This window comes from Drosophila navojoa, chromosome 2, assembly GCF_054131105.1.
Source record: "Drosophila navojoa isolate 15081-1374.11 chromosome 2, UAZ_NAV_1.0, whole genome shotgun sequence".
Lineage (NCBI taxonomy): Eukaryota > Metazoa > Arthropoda > Insecta > Diptera > Drosophilidae > Drosophila > Drosophila navojoa.
The window spans coordinates 12,490,539-12,510,247 of record NC_142890.1 but is presented as its reverse complement, the minus strand read 5'-3'; the positions used below and the strand labels follow the sequence as shown (position 1 = coordinate 12,510,247).

The 19,709-nt window shown below is 43.1% G+C and overlaps 2 protein-coding genes across 8 annotated transcripts in view; one reads left to right on the top strand and one right to left on the bottom strand.

Annotated features, from left to right (window-relative positions):
- sas (stranded at second transmembrane protein) overlaps positions 1 to 15,896 on the top strand; it is a 31,836-nt gene extending 15,940 nt beyond the window's left edge. For 3 of the 7 annotated variants that reach the window (XM_089256229.1, XM_089256228.1, XM_089256227.1), the window contains exons 3-11: positions 5,935 to 7,277; positions 10,339 to 10,600; positions 10,790 to 11,443; positions 11,507 to 11,761; positions 12,250 to 13,290; positions 13,732 to 14,757; positions 14,819 to 14,863; positions 15,024 to 15,251; positions 15,310 to 15,896. In XM_089256229.1, the coding sequence (XP_089112355.1) occupies positions 5,935 to 7,277; positions 10,339 to 10,600; positions 10,790 to 11,443; positions 11,507 to 11,761; positions 12,250 to 13,290; positions 13,732 to 14,757; positions 14,819 to 14,863; positions 15,024 to 15,251; positions 15,310 to 15,317 (4,862 nt within the window). In that variant the 3' untranslated portion in view covers positions 15,318 to 15,896. The remainder of the gene's footprint in view (positions 1 to 5,934; positions 7,278 to 10,338; positions 10,601 to 10,789; positions 11,444 to 11,506; positions 11,762 to 12,249; positions 13,291 to 13,731; positions 14,758 to 14,818; positions 14,864 to 15,023; positions 15,252 to 15,309) is intronic. The other 4 variants (XM_089256230.1, XM_018112541.3, XM_089256232.1 and 1 more) reach the window with 4 other exon arrangements.
- Positions 15,897 to 16,856: 960 nt separating this feature from the next.
- On the bottom strand, positions 16,857 to 19,274 carry LOC108659559 (protein SHQ1 homolog). The gene is made up of 3 exons (XM_018112551.3): positions 18,727 to 19,274; positions 18,292 to 18,670; positions 16,857 to 18,226 (listed from the first exon to the last, which is right to left on the bottom strand). The coding sequence occupies exons 1-3, from the start codon at positions 19,002 to 19,004 to the stop codon at positions 17,024 to 17,026; spliced, it is 1,860 nt and encodes a 619-aa protein (XP_017968040.1). The 5' UTR covers positions 19,005 to 19,274; the 3' UTR covers positions 16,857 to 17,023.
- Positions 19,275 to 19,709: the final 435 nt, after the last annotated feature.

Here is a 19,709-nt window from a genome sequence, read left to right as displayed (position 1 = left end):
TAGTCTAACGGCCTGACTGTTTTCCCTAAGCTGTTGTTGCTGTTGTTGTTGTTGTTGTAGCGGGCTTTTCTAATGTCTTTGGCTTCGTATTTTACCCTATCGAAAATGCCTGCTTTGCCAGCAAGCATTATTCTTTGTCTGCTCAGTACATTTCTCAGTCATTAGCTAGATCGAACAGAGATAAGACGTAAACTGAAAAATCTGATAACTGTTGGAAGGTGAAACTTAAATTAGGATTGCCCAACCCTAATGTTGTTTACGTTGCATTAAGTGAATACAATTTGTGTGGAAAATTGGGCTACAAGTTAGGCTTCATCTAAGAGAGTTATGTGTATCTATTCCTATTGAAAACAATCATGTGTTCAATCATATTTATTTAATTTTTGTGTAGTTTTAGTTATGAAATTATTGGATAGATAGATATGCATAAGAGTGAGGGAGAAAGAGAGAGAGAGAGAGAGACCGGATAGGTTTATAGGATAATTGTAGAGTAAATTCAGCACAAACATTTTATGTTGCTTTCTGATTTCAGTGAAGTATGCCTCAAGATGATTCACCTTGTATCATAAACTCGAATTAAATAACCAGAGGCAATCAAAAGATTCGAATTTTAGATTCATTAAACTTGAATCTCTTCAAAAGATTTTAATTCTATTAAAATATTGAAATTCTGTCTGCATCTTTTTATCTTCTCTTCATCGTTTATGCTAAGTTTTATAGTGCAAAAAATCATTTTGAAAGTATTTTTTAATGCAGTTGTATCATTTGATCATTATGATGTGCCAATCGCTCGACCAGCAAACAACCTTCACTCCAGTTTTATATGATTTTTTTGAACACGTTGCTGCGCAAATTAACACATGCGTATTACAGGTGGAAACCAACAACCTGCATTGTCATCAGCAGTCTCATCCTCTGCCGCACAGAGACAAAGACTTTTAAATTAAAAAAAAAAAAAACAACAGCAATCAAATTTTCAAAGCCAACAAAAACAACAACAAATCTGGCTTTAATTATTAATCTCCATTAACACCCTGACAAAATATGGCCATTCATATATACATGTACATATATGTTTACTTGATTTATATGTATTTCTCCCCAACTTTATTCAGCTTTCCAAATGCAAGCGAGGTGTCGTAAATTACGCAATATCCATTCGCTATTTGTTGATAGTTTCAGAAACAAACAAAAAAGCAGAGTTTTGTCCAAATCAAACTTAAACCGGATCAGATGGCAGCTAAGCCACATTTGCAGCCAAAGCCGCTCTCAAGTAGGCAAATCAAATAATTTTGTTTTGATTCAGTTCAGCTTTGTGGATACGTGACACACACACAAACATTTATATATATATAGGCGGGCAGACGCATGACCGTTACATTACCAAAAATCTAAGCAAATGAATGTAGATATATATGTACATATATACGCGTATATATGTATGTATATATTTACGCTGTCTCCCCCAGTCAGTTGTTGACACTTTTTGGGCGCTTCAAAAGCTTGACCAACGGACAGACCCACTTCGTTGCCCCACGAAGCATGGCCCGTTGTTAATGGTCATTATGCAGTGCTCATTATGAATACGAGAGTGGGCCGTATGTGACGTGCTTCCGGTTGGCTGCTTTGAGCATTATTTACCGCCAAATCACATACTCGAATATCGCCCAATGTGTGAGCAGTCATTTGGAGTATCCACTCTGGTTATGTATGAATGTAGTTACATATTTTGGTTAATTGCTTCTTATATATTGATCTGGAGCATTACGAGTTTGGCTGCAGCCAATAATTTATATAATATGTTTCTGTGGCTCGACGATAAGACAGCTACGGCGGAAGTCTGTAAGAGATATGGGTTTGCTCGATTTGAAAGGCTTTTCATGTGCGTGACTAAAATCTTTATAGATCAATATTCAGAGCAGCTCATCAATCTTCATTTCAGACAAACGCTGCAACAGACGAGGGTAAAGATTTTCTAGCTTTTACAAGCGCCATATGGCCGTTATGATATAATCTCTAGACATACATACATACATATGTGTGTCTACATTTATATGCATGCTTCGTAGTAATTGTTTTGTAATTGGTATATTAAAAAACCAAACAATTCTTCTTTTCGCTGTTCTTAACAAATCTTAAAGTTCATTTGAAATTCGTGCTAAACTCTAGCAACAAAATAAACTCGATTAAAAATGCTCAGTCATAGATTGGAGGAGCGCACGATTATTGTATGAAATCTTTAAAAAGCTCTTTTATGAGCAGTTCCGTTTAATGGCTAGCTACCGTAAATCTATTTAACTTGCTGAGCAGCTGGCAAGAAAGACATCCGGTTAGCATGCATACGGCTCATAGTGACAGCTCGTCAATTCTAAGCACATCGTTTGTAGACCTCTTATAAGACCTCTGACCAACTCCTTGCATTGCTGTCTGTTTGTTCAGAGCCGCAAAACGTGCGGCGACTTGAAAAAACCGCAAATGAGTTTCGACTACCGACAACGTTTTGCATTTTTGCATAAGTGCTTGGTATTATTGTTGTTGTAGTAGTTGTTGTGGTAGTTGTTGTGGGCGTTTAAAAGAAAAGTATAAGAGGCGGCAAGCGGATAGAAGCCATTGTCGTATATCATAATCAAGTCGGCTGCTTGGCCTAACTGTGCACATCATAAACAAGGCTGAGAGCAAGAGTCCATTTGACATGGTTAACAAACAAGCCAAGTTCGTTGCCAGAGTCTTTCGAATGCAGTGCAATTGAAATGAAACCAGCTTGCATAACAGAGACCCAGAGACCACCAAACACGTTGCAATGAACCTTACCCAACTGCTAATATGCATATGTAGATGAATGTATATATATATAGAATATATATATAGAGGTCTAGAGATAAAAATATATAGTTTTGCAGGCTGTTGGAAGCGCTTAACGAGTGCCAGTGAAAAATGAAAATCAATGACAGTAAAAGACAAATTGTGCACCAAGCTGAAATGGACAAAACAAAGGAGCTCAAAGAACGGCAACAACTGCAGCATCGAGTATTATAAACGGCCAAACGTGACAACAACAACAACAACAATTGCTATGGCAACAGTGCAGTAAAAGCTGCTGGCAGCATAACGAACTGAAATTCAAGGTTCAAGTCAGTAACCCTATCGCAAGTTCTGGCCCCTCAACTCTCTCAGCAAAAGCAACAATAAAAGCAACGTCTGCAGCCAAAACATAAAACACACACACATATACAGATAGACACACACACACACATACACACAGTTAAAAGAGACGAGAGCATTTATGAGCATGCTACGGCATGGACTCAGGCTACGACTAGGGCTAAGGCTAGGGTTAGGGCGGCGGCTGGGGCAGAGGCGTTGCCTGTTGCCTGGGTCTCCGTCTGGGCTAACGAACTGAGCGCAGCTCTTCTATTTTTTTTAGCGCTAAATTGGCGTCCGTTGCACGCGGCTTGGCCTGAGCCAAAAGCACCTTTTCTTATTGGATCGACGACAACTGTGCCTGACTGCAAGCCCAACCGCCTGTTGCATGTCGCCTGCTGCCCGCTGCCTGCCGCCTCCTGCCTTTATGCTTATTACCACGCATGCATGACAGCCACTGTGCCTATGGGCACACTCGAACGCATAGTTCTCCGTCCGTCTATGTCTGCGTCACTGGCTCTTGAATCGCCCCCATGGGGCCACATTTGCAGCGCTCGTCAAGTTGACTTGCGGGTGCTTTTATTTTATTTTCCTTTCTTCTTCTGTTCTTTGCCTTGCCATGAGTCAGCGGAGGTACCAAGGATCCATAAAGTAATGGCCATTTATTGCTGCTCCGTAACCTGAGTAGTTGAAGCTGAAGGTTCCAAGTACACGAAAGAGTGTGTAAATTAAAAGAAAATTACATTCCAACTGAGAGAGAGACGGGAACCATGTCCGAGTAATGAGATAAACGAGCTACGTACAATAATTTCAAATCTAACAGTTGCATAGATGAGCTTCACACGAAGATTAGCAACGGCTCAATCATTCAATTTGTACCAATCACATTGACAGGCCTAGAATTGAATAGACTGGAAGAGATTAGATAATATCCTGAAGAAAATATCTTAAATGATATTTATATACTTCATTATTATTCAAACTTAGTACTTCAATAATCTGGATTAGGTAGATTCTCTTTTTGAGCTAAAAAAACATTTAAGCTTATGTTAATCTTAGTGCCATTCCAAGAGCTTAATTACCAACAATTACCATATTAGCATTTAATTCAATTTAGCTTAACTGCTTTTCATATGGCTTCGGCCCACTGTGCCAACACAGAGTCAAGTGTGTGGCTGTAGTTGTTGTTGTTGTTGTTGCTTAATACAAGCTGAAATGGTCCCACTAAAGTCATCATTTATTTATGACATGAGCTTTGCGCCCCGAAACTATGCCCGAAAATAAATGTAATTATATAACAGCGAAGGAACAGAGAACCGACCAAAGCCGAGAAACATAATAACAATAACAACAGCAACAGCAACAGCAACAGCAACATGGGAGTCTCTAAAGAATAACAGCTTGCCCAACTCGCAGTCTCAGGCTAAGCGCGTTAAAGCAAAGCACGAAAACAAAATCTCCAAAGAACCAAAGACAACACAAAAATAAAAGAATAAGAAGAAGACAAAAAAAAAAAAAACACACACACACACACAAAATGGGAAAAAAATATCAGAAAAGATGCGGCTCGCTGATATTTTGGCATCGCAGGGTTTGTCTTCCGAGAATGGCCGGCCTGGGCCCGATGATTCAGCTGGCACAGACGCAATCGCAGCTTAATGAATACCTTGCCGATTCTGCAGAACTGAAGCTCTGAAGTGTTCGTTCGCTCGGTGTACAGCCAAGCAGATATTACGAGTCGATTTCAACGATGGCGTTGCCAATTGATGCTGTGCCAGTGCCGGGACGCGTGAGATATTACCAATACGAGTAGGTTATGTTCTTCTCTTCTTGTTCTTCTTCTTCTCTGTTTCTCTCTTAGCTCGATTTCCGCTAGCCTTGCGCAGAAATTCTTGGCGGTGTACCGGTACCGTAAATGTGGGCCAGCTTAGCAAAAAAAAAATAGGCAGCTTAAAGTTTATTTACCCCTCGATTGGCACAATGTCGGCCCTAACTGTCAATGGAAGTCAGAAATTGGCAATAGCTCTCGGCGGTGCTAATTGAATTGAAATTCATTAATATTTATGTGTGAAATTATCAGCGCTAAACGATGATGAATATGCACGCGGCAAGACTTGAAGAATATTCAATCAAAATTGTATTATATTGAAATGATTTTTAAGAGGTTGTTAGACGTATATGAGAAAGCAGATGTGAAATTCAACTATATTTTATTATATTTTTATTTCCCATTTTTAATATAATGTAATAAGATTTTATACTCATAAAGTTTAGTTGAGTGTTACCTAAAAAATTTGATGTTATTTTACTTTTAACTTCTCTCTTTTTTCTTATTATATAAACATTCCAGGCGTTTCTCCATATTCAGCATCATCTAAAACATTTTCCAACATTTTTAGCTACAGAGCTTATATAAAATACAGATAGTCATCATCATTGAATATTTTCCAAATTATTGCATAGATAAATAGTAAATGCCTCTATCCAAATCAAAAAATTTGCTTTACAAATTCATCTATTCACATATTTTGATGAAAATTGCTAAATGAAAGACTACAAGCAATTTATTAATAAATTAAAATCCATAAAGAAGCAGAAGAGATAAGATTTAATAAATTATGTATTTATGGAAAATCAATAATAAATTCCATTAGAGATTGGATTTTTTCCAGCTTTAATTCTTTTATAATTGGCTCAAATTTAGCCAGTTTTATTTCATAATAAATATTTACATAAATGTCGATAATCTTATATGAAATCCATTAATCATAAATTTGTCTGGTTTGATTGCAGAGATGACAACCATACTGCCTGCAGTTGACGTCAGCAGCACCGCCAGCAGCAGCAGCAGCAGCAGCAGCACTGCCCAGGATGAAACCACTCTGCGCTCGACGAGCATTGAGCCGATTACCTCCACAGAGCCAACGACTACGCCGCGTGCTGAGAACGTACAGCAGTCGGAGCTGGGAGCGACGCACATTCAGCATATTCCCTTGAGAGATGAGCATGCCGAGAGCGTGGGAGGCGATGCCACCACAGAGCAGCAGCAACAGCAGGAGCAGGAACAGGAGCAGGACCAGCAGAATGAGCTCCTGCTCAACCAAATCTCCAATGAAAACGATGATGATGTCAAGGATTTGCACAATTTTCGACATCCGGCAACGCTCATAACGGCCAGCAACAGCGAGGAGAATGTGTCCGGTATCAGTGAGAATGAAAGTGACAGCGAGAAGTCTGCACTCACAACAACAACAACATCGACGACGACAACGTCAACAACAACAACTGCCGCACCAACAACAACGCCAACAACAAGTGAGTCCGAAGATCCCTATCATGTGCATATACTGTCCGAGAATCATGATCGCCTGGCCGAGCACGAAGATTATCAAATGCTGTCGAGCAGCACCGAAGAGGGCGAGCCAGCAACAACAACTGCAGCAGCAGCAGCAGCAGCAGCAGCGACAGCACCAACAACAACGACAACGACAACCGAGTCGAGCGTTGGCATTATTGTCAGTATGGAGAACAAGGCAACGGCACAGCCATCAACTGAGACGACATCCACATCCCGAGCACGCGCCATGAATATGAATGAGCCAGAGAGTCAGCAACCGACTGAGACACCAGTCGAGGCACAGACAGCGGCAGCGGCAGAGGCAGAGGCAGAGGGCACCACACTCATGCCGCGACTGGAAGTGGATGTGGCTCCAGTGATTAACATTGTTGAAGGACAGCATATGCTTGGAGTGCAGCACCCAGTCGAGGACGAAACAAGCAGCAGCAGCAGCAGCACTGCGGCCCCAACAACAACAACAACAACGACGACGACGACGACCCCAAGTGATACGCCATTTGTTGCATTCGCTGGCGAGGGTCGCTCGGCAGGTGGCGGCGACGATTTTGAGCTACTGTTCCATCACAATGCCACCATGCATCAGGCTCTTATGGATCTCAGCGACGTCAGCATGGACGATGAGCGCATTGAGCCAATTACAAATACCACCTCAACAACAACAACAACAACAACATCGACTACAGCTCAGCCCGAAACGGAAGTGCCGAAAATTGTAGAGATCACAGCCAGCGGAGATACCATGCAGCGCGAGTGCATGGCCAGCAATGTGAGCTATAAGGTAATTGCGAAATATATAATATTTAGTACCATAAAATCAAGTAGAAATATAATGAGAAAGGGATGGATATTATTATTGGAAAGTCTTGGCTTACTGGATCAAAAAATTGATATGAAACTATTTCATTTTTCATTTGAAGATGAAGAATAATTATCAAGATGAGTTGCAATTATGTTTTTTTGATAAATCCCCTTAGCCTTAGCTTAAATTAACTAAAGTCTTGGCCAAAAAGTAAAAGTAAAACTCATCAGCGAACTCAAACACCTTGAGCTAATTAAGAAATCTTCATAGTCAGCAATTAGCTAGGCAGCTGTAAAGTGCTTTACACCTACCTGCCAGAGGTTGCCCCGTGGTACGTTCCTTGATTTTCTTTTTCTAGACAGGCAACAAATGCGTGTGCATTTATGTATGGCCGCCTCCATTTTGGCCTGGCAGTCTTTTCGACTTCCTGGCACGCAACTCCAATTTGCCTTGTCGTCACTTGATTGCATAATGCGCAACGAGTTTGGGCCGCTCATAAAAACCGGTCAACAGGCAGTCTCAGTCAACAAAGAGTTTGTCGCAGCTGCTGCTGCTGCTGCTGCCGTTGTTGTTGTTGTTGCTGTTGCTGTGTGCACTCCAAAAATATTTTTGGTGCACATTTCCCTTGTTGGCTGCTTTCGCGGTTTTGTTGCTTGGGCAAGCAGCAATTATGCAAATATTTGCGCGCCTTTAAATCGAAAAATGCCAGCAAATTGCTGGCCTGTGATTGATGTCGTCGTTGCTGTTGTTGCTGTTGTTGTCTCAGACTCAGACCCATTATCATCCGACCCCGCCCAGCTGTGGGCAATCAACGTCATAATGCGGCATTGTTAGAATCTGTTGCCGTTGCCTGCTCATCTATAATCTAATTAACGCCAGCATCTAATGGTATACACAAATTGCTACATGCCTAGCCTCTGTCTGGCCAAGTGTGACGTGTTCATCAAACATTGCACCCAAGTCGCCACAGGCAAACTGCAGACCGTCCAACAGCAGCAGCAGCTGCAGCACCACCACCAGCCACGCCTCCATCTTGCACTACTGACCAACCCATTGAGCTGCTGTTGCTGTCGAAAGCTCTTGGTTTTTGTGTTGATTTTGTTTTAATTAAACGCTCGCTCGCGGTTTCTTTCAATACTCTATCAGCAGTTTATGGCGAGTCTTTCGCATTTATTACGCTGTTTGTAAACACGTAATTACGATAAAACAACGAGCTAATTAATGCAGATATACTGGTCTATACGAGCTCTGGGCGTAGGGCATCTCGTTGATTATACAATAATTAAGTTAAAATTTTCTACAAGTTCTTGCTTCACCTCTGTCGTTGCCTCTTGAATTTTAGAGTATTTTTGCTGTTAATTCAATTTAGTTATTAGCTACTTTTTTTTTTTAAATATTTATAATTGTTTTTTTTTTTTCTCTTTTTTTTTGCGCTGGAATTTTCATAATCGGGTTTGCGGCACGTATCGATATGAAATAATTTTGCTTTCACTTTTAATAAATTGTCCGTTATTGCTCTGTTATTTATATATATATATAAGATATATGTATATATAAATTGCGATCGATCGCCGGCGGCCACGTGCAACATGCCAACGCGAGTGCGAGCAGCATGCCCCAAATACCTTTTAAAGTGAGCAGCCAAATAGCTTTTAAATTGAACCGACTTTATGGGCTAGTCGGGTATATAGTTTAGTATGCCAACGTGAGCAGGCCTGCATATAATGGCTGGGCTTTATAGGTTCTGGAGTTAAAAAGTTCTCGAGAAGACATAATGTTCTTTTTACTCGGAGCGTAAACGCGTTGAGGGGCGAAAAATCACACATAAGAGAAACCATATAAAATGGAACGAATTCATTTCAGAGGCATTAAAAAAAGTTCTGAGAGATCAAGAACCCACGTAACTTTTTTAATTAAGCGAACACAAAAGGCTGCAAAGCACTCGCTGCAAATACAAAAGACTCAAGCAACAAACTCGATTTCAATCTTTGTCTAGCCGGCGCGTGTGGGTCGCGCCATAAACTAGTCTGAGCCGCGCTTTGACATGTCTGCTTATTGGTGCACTCAGACTCCAAAGTCAAGCAGGAAATGTTTACCAATTTTCATTCAGTGCCCCGCCAGCTGAGCCGTCGACAAATGAACAAATGAGCAAATGAACAAATGATTGATGAGCGTCCCGCACAATTCGCCAAGCGACTTGACGCAATTTGTGCACAAATAGCTTCAGCCGCCTTTCACGATCAAATTGGCCAGAGCGAAGCAACTGAATCTATTGTCATTAGCTGTCAATTGGGTCACAGTTCTAAGGCACTCACTAAAAATAACTAGCTACTTATTGGCGGTGAGATTTTTTGAGCAGCGAAAGCTGCGGCAGTAAACACGAATAACTCGAATGCGACTGAGCAAATGGAACTCGTTTGGCGGCATCATTTGTACAAAACACTTCGAGAATAACAGATATTCACATCAACATTAAATTGGGGTTAACCATTTGGATTGAAGACAAAAATTTGTACTACAGTTTGTTTAATGTCTGTCCCGCTTTGAAATTTACTTTAATAGTAATAATTTGTATACAAGCTATGGAGGAATGCAGATGCTTGATTTGGGTTCTGTTTACTTAAGAATTTATTGAGAGAGGAATTTAATTTTCTTGATTCTTACTCTCTATATATTCTCTTGAATATTGTATTCTTAGTGAATTTCGTACCTTATTTTATTATTGTTTATTCAATAAGTTATAAATAAACTCCTCCTGCAAGGGCTTTATATACATATTTCTAGAACATATAAAATCTCTTTTTATCAAAGATAGAGTCTGAGGACATCGCTCAGCCAGCCTTCCTCTAATCGTCAAACTGATTAAAAGTTTATTATTGAATATCTAAATAAGTCTCCTTTACTTAATTCTTGACATAGATTAGCTTTAATCTCCAATAAATAAATTAATATAAACCCATTTCCAACACATAAGCCACATATTCTCCTCCATCGGTCTCAAGTCAAGTGCCTAATTGTATTTTCTCTTTGGTTTCCTTAGCATGGCGAAAGCATGGAACGGGACTGCGATGAGCGCTGCACCTGCAACCGCGGCGAGTGGATTTGCGAGCCGCGTTGCAAGGGCAGCAGCTATCCGCGCGGCAGCCAACGCACCATGGCGAATCCGCACTGTCACGAGCGCATTGTGGAGGAGGATGAATGCTGTCGGACGATGGAATGTGTGGAGCCGCTGCTGGAGCCCAGTTTAGCCACCGCCGACCTGGCTGGCATGCCAGTTGTTGTTGCTGCCGAGCAGAATGAAGGTGAGTCCAGTTCCAATTGCAGTCAGCAGATGCAGCGAAAGCTTTTGCTATGGCTTAGAACTTTCTGCTTGACAGCCTATGCCAGTCCATGCTTTAACGTCATGTTTCTTATGCTTTCCATAAACACCATAAACACACACACACACATACACACATAAAACTCCTTCATACACATGCACTTACAACTAGAAGGCACGCCCAAGCCACGCAGCGACTGCCACTACGAGGGCGGCATCTACAAGTTCCGCGAGCGCCTGGAGATTGGCTGCGCACAGATCTGCCATTGCGATGAGGGAGGCATCATGAACTGTCGGCCACGCTGCCCGGAACGCAATCACACGCGCGCCGACAAGTGTGTCTATGTCAAGGATCCGAAGGACGTCTGCTGCCAGCTGGAGCTGTGCGATGTCACCCTGGACGATCACGAGCAACAGCAGCCGCTGCCGCCCACGCTGCATGGTGGTCTGAACAGCATTGGAGATGAGCAGGAGCAGGAGCGGAGCTTTGGCTTGGAGGAGCAGGCACGTGATGCTGGCGGTGCCACGCCTCAATGCAGCTTCAAGGGCGTACAGTATGATCTGGAACAGCAGTTCCGCGACGGCTGCGAGCAGCTTTGCATCTGCAATGAGCAGGGCGTGCACTGCGCCAAGGTGGAGTGCCCCTCCACCTTCGGCCTGGACGTGCTCAATCCCCTGTGCATACGCTGGGAGCCGGTGCCGGCGGACTTTAAGCCCGTGGCGCCGCACTGCTGTCCAGAGAGCATGCGCTGCGTGGACAACGGCACCTGCACCTACCAAGGCATGGAGTTTGAGAACTGGGCACCCATTCCGACCAACCTGACGGGTAAGTGACAATCAACCCAGACAGGCTCATTCAATCAGTCATACATTCGTGCCTACCCCGAAGGTTGTGAGAAGCACTGCTACTGCGAGAACGGCAAGGTGGAGTGCCGTCCGGCATGTCCGCCCGTGTTGGCGCTGCCACCCGCTGACCTGCCTTGCCATCCGGCTCAGGCGCGTCTGCTGCCCATACCCGACGACGAGTGCTGCAAGCACTGGGCCTGCGCCCCGCTGGCACCCAAGCTGGGTGCCGCCGGGCAGGAGGAGGAGACTCAGCAAGATCAGCAAAAGCAACCGACCACCCAGCCCTCAATGACACCTGGTAAATATGGTTAGGGAATGCATGAAGCAATTTCATCTCGTTTATTGCATGCCAAGTCCAATTGAAATTGGCCAAAAGGCCCTAAGCCACGTTTACACAACATCACGAACCTGATTAATGCTTTAATTGATGCTGTGGTGTAAACCAAATATTCACGTTAATCGAGAATTGAAATTGGAGTACAATTGACGAGCTCGTTATCAAACATCTCGCAAAGCATATTCATTAATATCGCTCATCTCTTTCTCGCACGATTTCCAAGCATTACTATTCCATTATGATTTATTGCTGCTTTTGCTATTTAACTTGCCTTCTCTTTTCTCTCTTCTGCTGTATATGTTTCTTTTTTTTATTTTTTATGGCGTGCTATTTTACTATATATAAAATTGTATACATTTATTTTCAATGCTTCTGAAAAAAATGAACAAAAAATAACGCTATGCATTTGTAAATAATTCAAATACCATTCAACATGCAACCAATATCAGAAACAACAACAACATCGACAACAACGACAACGACAGCAACCACAACTGACAACGTGTTGCCTGAGAGGCCAGCGGATGTTGATTATGAGAAGAAACCTCAGCTGGCCGCCTTTTATCCTACACTGGACGGCAAACCGCCAAAGGCAGCTGCTGGCGTCTTTGAGAAACATGAAAAGCACCACAAGAAGGTCCAGCAACAACAACAGCAGCAGCAACAAAATGACATTAAGTACGATGTGCACGAGGATCCGCAGGAGGACGTTGTGAACAATGGAGCACCACTGGCGCCAGGAGGCGGCTATGTGCCACTGCAGCTGGGCGGACACTACAACGACTATCAACAGCAGCAACAGCATCAGCAACAGCTGGGACCCTTTGGCTTCTACAATCCGGCAAAGCCTGCCTATGATGCATACAATCCCTACGAGCCATACGACATCAATCCGAACGGCATACCACAGGGCAAGCCGCCGCCGGTGCCGACTAGTCAATCGGATCTGTTCAATATTCTGGGTGCTGAACAGCCTGGACATCCGGGTCAGACGTTGCCCCAGAAGGACAACCACAATCTGCCCTCACATGTGAGAATCGAGCAAATATTGCAGCACTTGCAGCAGAGCGTGCCAGGCGGGCCAGGATCCGCACCTCAGCAGCAGCAGCAGCAACAGCAACAGCATCAACAAAGACCACTGCCTCCTCATTATGTGCCCATAGTGCACAGTGGAGTGCCACCTCCGCCGCCGCCCCATGGCATTGCTATAGTCGATGGCCAGCCCGTGGCCTATGAGAGCTATCCTTTGATACCCGGCTTGGGCGTGTCACCAGCATTGCAACATCCCCAACAGCAGCCACATCCCCAGCAGCAGCCGCAGCAACATCAACAGCAAAAGCAGCTAAAGCAACAACACGAATCATTGCAGCAATTGCCTAGCATTGCGCCCAGCTCTAGCACCAGCTCTGGCCTGTCCACGCAGGCCAGCGAGCACAGCCTGCACCACAGTCCGAGCCAGAGTCCGGACAAGCTGCCCACGCAACAAGCAGGTTGAGATTCTACTCTTTTCTAGCCACATCCTTCTTAGTTTACTCTAGTCTCTCTTCATGCCGTATGGACACTGCTATACTGATAAACACAATGACAGGGCTCTACTGTACTAACTGAGACTACTTCAACCACCACACACATACATGCACACACATACACACATATATATACTCATCACCAGTCATCCACATCATTGTTGAGCTTATTAGATAACGTTTTAACCCAAACTAATCCCAATTTCTGCCTAGAAGTGAGCGAGAATCGATCGAAAGCTGTTCTCAGTACCAATTCCAATTTGAACTCAAATTTATGCATGAAAAAAATCAAATATATTTTGGAAATATGTTTTCTTGGAATTGGAGCTATGAATGTGTAGTAGTGCTCAAACTCAATTTAGAGATCTAAAATCACAATATTTAATGGTTTTATACCTTTTGCAGGCTTCAACAATCTGCAGCCCGATATCGAAGTACACACTCTGGAGGCCATCGATCCGCGAACCATTCGCATTGTGTTCACGGTGCCCCAGGTCTATGTGAATCTCCATGGTCGCGTGGAGCTGCGGTACACCAATGGACCGAGCAACGATACGTCTAGCTGGGAGCAGCAGATATTTGCACCGCCCGAAGATCTGATTGCCACCTCACAAATGGAGTTCGATTTGCCTGGCCTGGAGCCCAACTCGTTGTACAAGGTGAAGATTACGCTGATTCTGCGCGATCTCAACTCGCAGCCCACGAGCAGAGTCTTCACGGTTAAGATGCCAGCTGAGAGGACGATAACGCCGCCGCCACAGATCTCCGACTACAGGCCAGACTTCCAGGACATATTTAAGACCGTGGAGGATCCCGAGCTGAATGTGAGTGAAACGAACGCCACCTGGCTGCAGCTCACTTGGAAGAAACTGGGCGACGATCAGATGGAGTATGTTGATGGAGTCCAGCTGCGCTACAAGGAGCTAACGGGCTTGATCTACTCCTCCTCGCCTTTGATACACCGCACCCTCACCAGCTACACCATACAGAATCTGCAGCCGGATACGGGCTACGAAATCGGCCTCTACTACATTCCCTTCGCCGGCCACGGGGCCGAGCTGTTGGCCGGACATATGATCAAGGTGCGCACAGCACCCAAAACGGATGTCTACGGCTTCGATGTGATGGTCAATGTCACCAAGGTGAAGTCGCAGAGCGTGGAAATCTCCTGGAATGGTGTGCCCTACCCGGAGGACAAGTTCGTGCACATCTATCGCGCCATCTATCAGAGCGATGCCGGCAAGGAGGATTCGAGCGTATTCAAGGTAGCCAAGCGCGACAGCACCACAGGCACTCTTATCATGGACCTCAAGCCGGGCACCAAATATCGCCTCTGGCTGGAGATGTACCTCACCAATGGCAACACCAAGAAGAGCAACGTGGTCAACTTTATAACCAAGCCGGGTGGTCCAGCGACACCGGGCAAAACAGGTAGGAATCGAGTTTTATGTATAATGTAAATTTAGCTAAGATGAGTTTCTTCAATTTCAAGTCTTGCGTATTCTTGAAAGGATCTATTTGAGTTTTAAGAATCTTGGTAATGCTTGAATGACTTCTCTGAGTTATTGGAAGCAAATATATATGTGTATATATTCATCTTGTTTTGATTGCGCTGCAATAGATTATGATTATATTTAGTTAATCAGAACATACATGAAGAGGCCAATCAATTATCTATCTCTTTCTCTCTCATTTAGGCAAATTGCTGACTGCAGGCGTCTCTGATCAACCAGTGGGCGACTATTACGGTCCACTTGTCGTCGTCTCCGTGATTGCCGCCCTGGCGATAATGTCGACGCTCGCACTGTTGCTGATCATAACCAGGAGACGAGTGCATCAGACGGCATCGATAACACCGCCGCGCAAGAGCGACGCTGCCTACGACAATCCCTCGTACAAAGTAGAGATACAGCAGGAGACAATGAGTGAGTGTCAATGGTCTCTCGATTATGTTTTATGTTATTAACTCTTACCCACTTTCAGATCTGTAACGGGTCGTTCAGATGGGAGAGGCAATACTCAACGCACCCAAAACTAGCTTAGAACAATGTTCTTGTAAATACTTCAAAAACTCAAAACTCAGTGTCAGTAAAAGAACGAAAAGATTATGATGAAATGAATAAGATTTTCCATTCCCCGGCGCAGGATCTGAAGGATGTCCACACACTAAAATGGCCGCCATGTTGTATGTAGTGTTTAAGAGCTCTTTTAAATGAACTAAAAACATTTTTCGTTGTTAAACAATTGTAACTTGTGTATATAGAGAAATAGAAGAGAATAACTGAAAACTGAAGACCGAATAATGATATCGGAAAACTGACAAAGTCCAAGAAACCAATCTGGCCTCGCCTGGGGCGTGCGAAATGTTTATGTTTACGCAAATTCTTCTAGCGATTTCTAAATGCCTAGTTAGTTTAACTTGTAAATTTTAGCTTTACATACGTACATATACCGTAATTTAAGAACGAACACCAGCAGTTCTTCAAGTAACAGTCCATAAATATTTAAATATTAGCTTGTAAACGTACAGAGATATGCAAACTTATGAATAAATAAAATATTACAAATTATTGTTTAAGCGTTCTTATTTGATCACGTTTGGCTCAAGATTGTTCTAGAATATTGGGTAATACACATTGCATTGTCTGTTTCAATCGGAATTTCTGGAATTCCGATATCCAGAAACAGCCAATGTTACATTATATGGCACCTATATATCGATAAGTTTCTGGAAATCCGAATTCCAGAAAGTTCGAATTAATGTCGTTAGCAGAAGCGAGACTGCCTTATAAAATTCCATTGCGAACCCAAAATTTACTGTTTGAATTACATTTTTAAAGTTCTTTATTGTTTGCATTTAGATAAATTAAAACTTGCAAAATATTTGCAGAATTTCCATATCCATTAGGTTAAAAATCACATTTTCAGTATATTATTATTTTTGTTTTATGCCAAACTTCATCTCGGCTGGTTTGACATTGAAAATGCTAGATAAAATATTAAGAAAAATATATATATGTATATATATTATTATTATTACATTTGTTTGGCCATGACTTTTGTGACATTTATACAACATTAACTGGGAACTTTTAGATGACTTTGCCTCTTAAGTTTTTTTTTCTTTCGACTTTTTATTTCAATATGCTTGCAGCACCAACAACATATATTCTTAATTGTATGTATATGTATGTGTATATATATAAATATATAGATATTTATATATGTTTGTATGTATGTATGTATATACAAAATGCACAACTAGATTTTGGTTTGAAGAATTCAAAATTCAAATTTCGTAAGCTTATGTCACGCTAAATGCTAAGTTTCTTGATTAATGTTTAAGAAAGAACTATGATAGAGCAAAAATAGAACAAAAATGTATGTATGTGTATGCAAATTTTGGATTGCGTGTGGCCTGAACCATTCTTTGTGTGTGTTTGCTTTAAAATTCTCATACATATAAATACATATTTAAATAAGTTTTTCGTTTGCGTTAAAATTTACAATACGCCCTTTATGTTTTTCGATTTTTGCTTTTGTTTTTGATTTCTGTTTTCAATTTTTTAATTTTACTTTCACATTTCGGTTTGCATAAAAGTAATCACTGTTTAGCCTCCGTTCTTTGACATTAAGTTTGTTGGTTGGTTGATTGGTTTAGGCATGGCAGGACTGACAACTGGAACGTTGGCAATTTCTACTTGGTGCTAGTGCTAGCACTGGCACTGGCACTGATGCTGGCGGCAGCTTCGCTGTTGCTGGTGCACTGTTCGATGACGCTGTTGCCTTCAGCATCGCTGGTGGTGGTGGTCGATGAGTTACTTTCGTGGTCCTCTTCTTCAACTTCTGATTGATCCTCTTCGCCGTCATCGACATCTTCGTTCTCCTCGTCGACGGCATAGACATCGTTCTCAATCAAACGCAAGTCCATGCTATCGAACGAGTCGGTAATTACACTATCATCGTCGGTCGTTGTATCATCCTCTAGCCCGGATGCTTCGTCCATATCTGCATCATCATCAGCAAGGTTGCTCTGGTGATGTGACGGCGATTCGCTGCCACTGCCAGCATCGATGCGCATCTCCTGCATTAGCTCCTGGATCAGTTCAGTCTCGATTTCAATGATACCCAGATCCAATTGGCGTTTCGTCACATCCATTAGCACATTTTTTACGTTGCGTGCCAGCAGACGCAGATGCTCATCGCTGCATGCTGTCGCGTTGCACACATATCGTATATAGTCCTCCAGATAATAGTTGTTGAAGCTATCGCGACATGGCTCGCCGCTGGCGAACTGCAGGTGGGTCAGCAGCAGCTGATTGATCAGCCAGTTGCGACCACTCCTCAGTACTTCAATGGCATCCCTAATGCACTGGCGACCTAGTTCGAAGTTCCTATACAACGGATAGGTGATCACACGACGCAGAAACGCTATCAGAACGTCTCGATAGTTGTCGAACTGCTCAAAGTAGCAGAACAATGGACACAATATGCTGCGCGTCCAGCCTGACTCACAGGTCGGATCGTTGTTGGTGGTGCGCACATCATAGCATATAGCCAACACAATGCTGATTAGACCGCAATCGATCTCGTTCTGCACGCGTCGCTCGGGCTGGTTTATGGACTGGGAAGAGGCCGTTGATGTGGAGTTTTCAGTCGCGGCTGTACGGCTACACAGGTTATGCAGCAAGTGCGCCTGTTCCTGTGTCATGGACGTTTCATGGATTTTGGGCTTAAAGCGCAGCGGATTCTGATGTCCGGCTGGAACCTGCAGTTCCACAAAGTTCATTTTGTACTGGTCGCGCGAAAAGCGTTTCATCTCATCGTTAATGCGTTCTAGACGTCGTTGCAAGGGACTGAGACGTTCTGGCTCCGGAACACGACATGTCGACTTATCGAGCTGGAATACCATAATTGATGACTTGATCATATATAATACTACAGCATACATCAAAGAGCACTTACCTCGCTTGTCTGCAGGGGACCGCTGTAGCCACTAGCATACCCATAGCGAAAATTGTTAGTCAGTTTATAGGTACGCTCGTGGGCATCGAGCTGTAATTGGCACTGATCGGTGATGCGCTTCAGTTTCCACTCGTGCACCAGCGGTTCCTTGTCCTGCAAGGTGTCTGCCAGTGTGGGTAGATTAAGAAATGCGGCTATATACTCCTTGCGCGCTGTCTTTGGTTTTGGCGTCACGGCGCTGCCAGCTGCGCGGCCGCTACCCGGAACGGCAACGGGCGGAAGGCAGCGGAGACACAGCTGGTAGCAATTCTCATTCGAGTCATATTTGATGACCAACGTTTTCAGTCCCCTTAAGTCGAAAGTGCGACGGCTGTGGAATCTGTGTAGAAGATTGTGATAATTGTGATTGGTTCAATTATATGTTGCATGACTCACTTGTATAGCTTGACATCGGCATAAAAATACAAATCGTTGTCGCCAATGAAGATATCGACATTCCTTATGCGATCCAAATTCACATGTACCGTAGCACCCGTTGCCTCCGCTGACGCCGTCGCCCCCGAGTCCACCAATGCCTCAGCCCCTCTCTCACAACAGGCCTCTGCTTCTTCAGGTGATGGCGTGGACTTTGCTTTTTCCTTGACATGTGGATGTGGTATCACCACGCTGCACGTGTTGCCCACATAGCTGTGTGTAATTTGCCCATTCAACATATTTTAATTTTACAAAGCAACTAATGCTTTTCAAGTATAAACAAAAAAGAATTTCAGACCAGCAAGACTATCGGTGACAGATTGTGGCGGTTTGTCGATAAAATATCGTAAGACACCACTGTGAGAAACATACCATTGCGCTGTTAACCAGCACTATTGTTTATGTGAATTATGAGCTCTAGGTGGCGCTTTCTCACGTGGCGCCCTTTCAATGAAGAATTTAAATTGTTTTTATTTATATTCGAATCATTTCATATATAATTTTTAGACAGAATACTTGTGTCATTATAATATTGTATTTATTATAGGTTGGTGACTGAATGTAGGGGCAACATTCCATATATTTTCAGCTAGATAAGAAAACGTCACATAAATTCCAAAAAGCCAAACCCACAAAAAACAAAAATAAAACAACAAAATTAATTTACAGCGCAAGTTGCTCAGCATCTATTGCCATCTCTCTCACGCCGAGCAGCTTTTATGCTTTCTTTCGCAGCAGCAGAAGCAGCAGCAGCAACAACAACAAGCAGAGCCAGTCTTGAGCCAGCTCGTCAGCGTGATTTGCTTTTTAGTTGTTGTTGCTTTTGTTACTGCTGTGTTTTGTTGTTTTTTCTTTAGTTTTTTTTCTACATTTCTGGCTCGTTTCATGTTGACCCACTTTTCGTGGCAATACGTGCGATGTCGACGTCGCGACGTCGCAGCAGC

Coding starts and splice junctions, on each gene's coding strand:
- LOC108659559 (XM_018112551.3), bottom strand. CDS start 19,004: ATGTTGAATGGGCAAATTACACACAGCTATGTGGGCAACACGTGCAGC. Junction 18,671..18,726: donor GCCGATGTCAAGCTATACAA/GTGAGTCATGCA, acceptor TCTTCTACACAG/ATTCCACAGCCGTCGCACTT. Junction 18,227..18,291: donor GTCCCCTGCAGACAAGCGAG/GTAAGTGCTCTT, acceptor ATGGTATTCCAG/CTCGATAAGTCGACATGTCG.